Raw genomic sequence first — 7,371 nt, forward strand, 5'->3', positions numbered from 1 at the left:
GAAGCTCTCAATCGCCGTACGCGGCTTACATGCCGCCATGGTGGAATTTTCCAACTCCACAACCAATGTATACCCAAGCGCCAACTGAGCCTGTGCACGACAGAGGAAATGCGGTTAGACCCCGGGTAGCCCCTTTGAAAAACTCCAACCTAATGGCAGGACCTGCCCCGGGTACGAACGTTCCACCTGCACAACCCGTAAATGTGGAAGAAGATGAACTAACCAAACCATACAAGCCGGTAGACGCGACGTTCCGGTCCAAATTCACTCGTAGGATCGCCGAAGCTCCTATTAAGGAAAAACCCAAAATGCCCCAAACGGTCGGCAAGTACGATGGCCTCACCGATCCTGACGACCATCTCAATTTATTTAAGAGCGCCGGTGAAGTAGCCTGCTGGCCCATGCCCCTATGGTGCAAAATGTTCGTACAAACTCTAGTGGGAGCGGCACGAGTATGGTGGGACAGCCTGCCCACAGGCGAGATAGACAACTTTGAAGATTTGGAATCAAAGTTTATCCTACAGTTTAGTCAGCAGCGCCGACATACGAAAGATAGGAACGAACTCCTTCATATTCATCGTCGAGACAATGAGACGGTAGAAAACTTTATCATCAGATTCAACAAAGAAAGCCTGGCGATCCCAGGCGTCACCAACGATCTGGCATGTGGAGCATTCCTCCAAGGAGTCAACGATGACGAGCTACTAAGAATGCTGCATGGAAGGGATGGTGTACCCCCAACCATAGATGAAATACTGCGAATAGCCAAAGTATATGTTATACAAGAAAAAGCGGTGGCGGCCAGTCACGCCGCGAATAGAAAGAAAGAAGCCCTAAAAAATCAGGAGGAAAAAGATCACCGGGGGTCCAAGAACAAACATAGGGGAGACCGATATCAGAGAAACGACAAAGACTCGCGATATGACAGACACCGAAGCTCCTATTCAAGAAACGAGACGTCAAAACCTCGGTCTGAATATCCCAACTTAAGCAAGACCCCGGCTGAAATTCTTGCCTCAGAAAACCTCAGGCTTAATCCACCAAAGCCGTTGAAAGACAACCCTAACAAGGATACGAGTAAATACTGCGAGTACCACAAGGGGAGCGGGCATGACACCAACGACTGTTTTCAGCTTAAAAAACAGATCGAATACTTCGTGAAGTCGGGTAAGTTGGCACACCTAGTGCGAGATATCAAGCAAGGCCCACCTGTGGTCAAGGAGGAGAATGATAAAGCGGCAGACAAAAGGCCGCGCGAATTGAACATGGTTCACGCTGACATGGGAAGGGGGGCGAAGCGGAGTTTCTCCACGCTCGAGCCTTGGATGTTGGCAACAATGACTATAGAACCGCGAATGGAGGATTTGCATCTTACCACAGACGCCCTGATCATCTCCGCGGCAGTAGGAGACTACCGCATGAGGCGAATCCTAGTCGACACCGGAAGCTCAGAAGACATTATCTATGAACATTGCTTTAACAGGATGCAACCAGAGGATAGGAAGTTGCTTGAATCAGTACACGCCCCTATCAAAGGTTTCACTGGGGAAAAGGTTGACCCTATTGGTCAAATCACTTTCCCGGTAACCTTCGAGCAATCACCCAAAGAAAGAACCATACTACTAACTTTCCTTGTAGTCCGCGCTGAGTCATACCACAATGTGATAATCGGAAGATTCACCCTGGGAAAATTGGACGCCATAGTCTCCACGGCAAGGGGTTTCATGAAGTTCCCAACACCGCAAGGTATCGCTACCGTATTTCGCGATAAAATCGGGGAAGTACTAAATACCAAACGATGTCGCCAGGGGCCCACCGGGGCCACGGGACCAGAAAGATGGGTATTAAGCACGCGCCATCCAGACCAAATGGTCACAATTGGGGACACTCTGTCCCCGGAAGTTGTAAGCGACTTGAAGCAATTGTTAAAAAGAAACGCGGACATTTTCGCTTTCGAGCACTCCGATATGACGGGAGTCCCCCGTGACAAAGCGGAACACAGGCTCGCCACACTTCCAGGCATCAAGCCGGTTGCTCAGGGTAAGCGCAGCATGGTCCCGGACCGCCGGGCGGCGGTCGTTAAAGAAGTACGAAAGTTAGTGGAAGCTGGAATTCTCAGGGAAACGCAATACCATACATGGGTATCCAACCCAGTCATGGTGAAAAAACCAGATGGCACATGGCGAATGTGCATCGATTTCAAAGACTTAAACAAGGCGTGCCCAAAAGATGCGTACCCGTTACCTGAGATTGATTTAAAGGTCGACTCCCTGGTACCCTATCGATTCAAATGTTTCTTAGACGCGTATAAAGGGTACCACCAGATTAAAATGTCCAAGGAAGATGAAGAAAAAACAGCGTTTCATACCGATGTGGGCATCTTTTGTTACACCAAGATGCCTTTTGGGCTACGAAACGCAGGAGCTACCTATCAGAGGCTCATGGACAAGGTGTTTGAGGCACAGATTGGGCGAAATTTGGAAGTCTATGTAGACGACCTCGTAATTAAAAGCAGCGAAGAAAAACAGATGTTGGCAGATATCGAGGAAACTTTCCAGCGGCTCAGAGAATACAACATAAAATTAAATCCAAAGAAGTGTTCGTTTGGGGTGGAAGAGGGGAAGTTCCTGGGGGTAGTAGTCACCCGAGACGGTTTTAAAGCTAACCCGGAAAAGGTAGCCGCCATAGCGCGAATGCCTTCTCCCCGAACACTGAAAGAAGCTCAAGCCCTAAATGGACGACTGGTAGCAATCAACAGGTTCTTAGCAAGGCACGCCGAAAAATCATTGCCCTTCATAAAAACATTAAAAGATTGCCTCAACAAGAAGAATTTCAAATGGACCAGCGAAGCGGAGCAGGCTCTACAAGAAATGAAACGTTTTATAGAAGGGTTACCTACGCTGACAGCGCCAAGGCCCAGTGAAATCCTAAAGATGTATTTAGCGGCAGCTCATACGGCGGTGAGCGCCGTGCTCATGGTTGAACGAGAAGGGAAGCAGACACCAATATACTACATAAGCCGGGTGCTAGCGGGGCCTGAAACGCGCTATCCTACACTGGAAAAGCTAGTTTTAGCATTAGTACACGCCACAAGGCGACTAAGAAGATACTTTCAGGCACACCGTGTACAAATCTTAACCAATTACCCGCTACAGCAAGTTTTACACAAGCCAGAGGTTTCGGGCAGGTTGGCTAAATGGGCCATCGAGCTGGGGGCCTTAGATATTGAATATCAGAAGCGAACAGCGGTTAAAGGGCAAGTGATTGCTGATTTTTTAGCTGAAATACCGGAAGGAGAAGTCATTACAGACCCAGTCGTCCAAGATATACCAGAGTCCAGCGCTACAAGGCAGACTTGGAAACTATACATTGATGGATCATCTAGCGGAAAGGGGTCCGGTGCAGGCCTAATGCTAATAAGTCCAGATCAGATCAGACTAATGTACGCCTTACGTTTCGACTTTGAATGTTCTAATAATGAAGCGGAGTACGAGGCATTATTGGCAGGTTTACGGATGGCAAAATCCATGGGGGCAGCCAGGGTAGACGCATACGTCGACTCGTTGCTGGTTAACAATCAGGTAAACGAAACGTATGAAGCTAAAGACGAGTCAATGGCGAAATACCTGGCGAAAACTAAAGAACTCATGGATTCCTTCGACAAGGTCACACTCAACCATGTACATAGAGGAAAGAATCAAATAGCAGACGCCCTAAGCAAACTCGCCACCTAAGGCATGGAAAAGGAAGTCAAAGTCGAAACGTTACAGACACCCTCAATTGAACCACGGAGTGTTTCCGCCATCACAATGGAAGAACCTTGCTGGTATACTCCGATTCTACGCTTCCTCGAAACAGGTGAACTACCTCCCGCCAAGGGCGAAGCACAGAAGATACAAACGAAAGCGCTACAATATGAGGTCAACGATGGTGTCCTATACCGAAAATCTTACTTGGGTCCGTTGTTGCGATGTGTTTCCCCAGTAGAGGCAAAGTACCTCATCAGTGAAATTCACGCGGGTTTATGCGGCATACACGCCGGACCTCGAGCAGTGGTGGCCAAAATCCATAGCGCGGGATATTACTGGCCTGGGATGCACGAAGACGCTGTAACAGAACTATGAAAAATGCCGCAGTTGTCAGAAGTTCGCTCCTCAGACAATACGGCCCAAGAACAGCCTGGTACCGGTGACAGCAGCGTGGCCTTTCCAGAAATGGGCCGTGGATATCGTAGGACCTTTCCCGTCGGCCCCCGGAAAGTTAAAGTACCTAATTGTGGCGGTTGACTACTTCACCAAATGGGTGGAAGCAAAACCCTTGGCTAAGATAACGGCGGAAAATGCCAAAAAATTCCTCTGGGAACACATAGTGTGCAGGTTCGGGTTACCGCTTTACCTGGTGAGTGACAACGGGACACAGTTCACGGATAGAATTTTCCAGGAATGGTGCACTGATCTCCACATCCAGCAGATTTTTACGTCGGTAGCACACCCCCAAGGTAACGGACAGGTGGAGCGGACGAACAGGAGTTTGCTAGAGGGCATCAAAAAACGACTGGGGCACGAGGGAAGCTCGTGGGTGGAAGAATTGCCACATGTCCTTTGGGCACACAGAACAATGCCCAAAACTAGCAACAACGAAACCCCATTCAGCCTTACCTACGGAATGGAGGCAATGATACCTGCTGAAGCAGGGTTACCGTCGTTACGCCGTCTCAACATAGGCAATGACAACGACCAATCTCTGAGAGAAGGCTTGGATTTGTTGGAAGAAAGGCGTGAGGCAGCCGCCATCAGCGAAGCACGATACAAGAAAGCGTTGGAAAAGTATTATAACAAACGGGTGGCTAAACAGAGTTTCAAAGCGGGTAATTACGTCATGCGTGACAACGAAGCAAGTAGAATGGAACCCTCAGGAAAACTGGGCCCAAACTAGGAAGGCCCTTACATTATCCAAGAAGATCTGGGTAAAGGGGCCTATCGCCTATCCCGACTAGATGGCACGCCAATACCGCGCAGTTGGAACATCGCCCAGTTGAGGAAATGCTACCTGTAAAACCTTGCTCCTAACAGCAAGAGTTAACTATCTTCTCAAATTCACATTTGTAACCCGTGTTGGGATTTTCCTGCTTTTCTTTTATTACTCCATGCAAGTTTAATAAAGATTTAAGTTTATTTGTTACAAAAGTTACCATCGCACGATGAATGCATAAAACGGTAAAAACACAAACAACACCCTTAAACACGAAATATTTTTCATTCATATAAGTCATAGGGTTAACAATAACAAGCGCTTACGGCGGGTATCTTGGTAATAGATACATACACCGCCCCAAAACAGATAGGCATCACTACATGTACATAACCTATCTCAAAAAAAAAAAAACCAAGTACTTGTCCCTGTCACTAAAAACCAAACATATGGGAACCAAAATACAGAACATGTTCAAAACACCTACTGAGGAAGGTTGGGTGCCATCACCACTGCAGGGGTATGCACCACCACCTCATCACCCACAACTACAACTGGATCGATGGCCAAATTGTCAGATGAACCATCAACCATCGGAACCACCGTACCTGAGCCATCCACCTGCTGCCTCCTCGGCCGACCACCAGAATGGCGTTGGTACGTCAGACGGTATCGCTGTTCAGGGTTCACCGGAATCAGACTAGACAGCACATCAGCTGATAGCTGTGGCACTCCGGGATCCACTGGTTGAGGATCCTCAATAACAATGCTTTGACATGCTCGGTTAGCACGAACCGGAGCAGCATTGGGAATGGGTCTCCTCCCCCTAAGCATCGACCTCGTTACCGGGTATTGCAGCTGGAGCAAGCCATCAGCAGCGTCAAGAACCCGGAAGATCTCGGAGAGTCTTTGCCTATATCGTTTTCTTTCCATCATGTCCAAACAACCAAATAAGGAAACGAAAGGTAAATTTATAGCAGGAGTAAAAAGTTTTGACAGTGGTGACGTCGGGTGCATTAATGGAAAATAATCATCACACGTCACAGAGCCATATTTTAAAAATTCGGCGGTGTCAGAAATCATGACATTTGCATTAATACAGCTGTCAAATCAAAACAGAAATGGGCACTAAACCCAATTCAAACAGTGTCATTAGCAAAGCAATAAGAGTACATAACAAGCAACAAAAAGAGAAACGAAGCTGTCATTCTTCTTCAGACTCCTCCGCGGGGTCCAGCATCAGACGCAGCGATTCTATCCCATCCTCATTGACTTTGTCCATTAAATCACCATAACAGGGCAGCGGCTCTGTATACGCCGCTTCAAGGGCGCTCGCCATATCAGTTTGCAGCTTACCCTTGACAGCATGAAAATCCGGCGATACCTTATCCAACTGATGGCAATCCATATAGCCCTTATACACACCATCGTGATGCCCGGATTGGTAAGCAGCCGCGGAGAGACGATCAACCAAGCTGGTAAAATGGGGCGATTCACGCAGGTACTCAAACGCCCCCACCAGCCCATTAGTTATCAACCAATTCCTGTCTCCCCGCATAGCCGCTAGCTGGCTGGTCAAATCATCGACTTCTGCGTTGGATTGTGCCAGCGCATTTTCCACTTCTTTTAGTTTAGAGGACGACGATACAGCAAGTTTGTTGTTCTGAGTGACAAGTGAATCGCAATGGTCCTGCAACTCCTTGACCTTTCCTTCCCGTTCCTCCAGCTCTGCCTACATAAGCCGGATTTTGGTATGGGAGGCTTCTATTTCAGTTGTCAAGCTTTGGTACCGCTCCTGAACCTGAGACACAAAATCAGTGTCAACACGAAATTTTTCCAATTGGGCCGATAACTCGAGTCTCACCTTCTGAGCCTCCGCTATGGCCTTACGCTCCAACTCCTCCTGTATATTCTTGGCCTGAGCCAACACTCGATCTTTTTCCGCCATGTCGCGGGCCCACAAGATCCGTTCTTCAGCAAGATGGTTAGTCACCCTCCGCAAATCTTCCTCAGCTTTGTTTTTCTCCGACAAGAATCTGGCCTGCCTTAATCCCACAGTCTGAAGTTGACTTTCTAAGCGATGCTTGTCGTCCCTCAATTCTTGAATAGTTGCTCGAGCCTGGTGGAGTTGGGTGTTATCATGCATCCACCTGCGACGGATTTCAACCAACCTTCGCGGTAGGCTCACAGACTCAGATATTGAAGAATTCATCAGATCTTCATTGTTCAAACCCTCTACGTACGCCGCTTCGGCAGGGGGATACGCCCGCTCGACCCAGTGTTGAACCACAGGGGGGAAAATCAGCCTTGAAGATTCAGCGATTTTCCAGTGAGGCTGGTAGCGTTTGTCTTGAGCATTGGGGTCCCAGCGAACAGTTGGTATAAACAGGTCGTCAATCA

At 48.2% G+C, this 7,371-nt stretch overlaps 1 protein-coding gene across 1 annotated transcript; it reads left to right on the forward strand.

Moving 5' to 3' along the window:
* Positions 1-3,737: 3,737 nt before the first annotated feature.
* LOC110882524 lies at positions 3,738-4,124 on the forward strand. The gene has a single exon (XM_022130522.1). It carries the CDS (start codon positions 3,738-3,740, stop codon positions 4,122-4,124), a length of 387 nt encoding a protein of 128 aa, XP_021986214.1.
* The last annotated feature ends 3,247 nt before the right edge of the window (positions 4,125-7,371 follow it).

Source organism: Helianthus annuus, chromosome 10 (assembly GCF_002127325.2).
Source record: "Helianthus annuus cultivar XRQ/B chromosome 10, HanXRQr2.0-SUNRISE, whole genome shotgun sequence".
Lineage (NCBI taxonomy): Eukaryota > Viridiplantae > Streptophyta > Magnoliopsida > Asterales > Asteraceae > Helianthus > Helianthus annuus.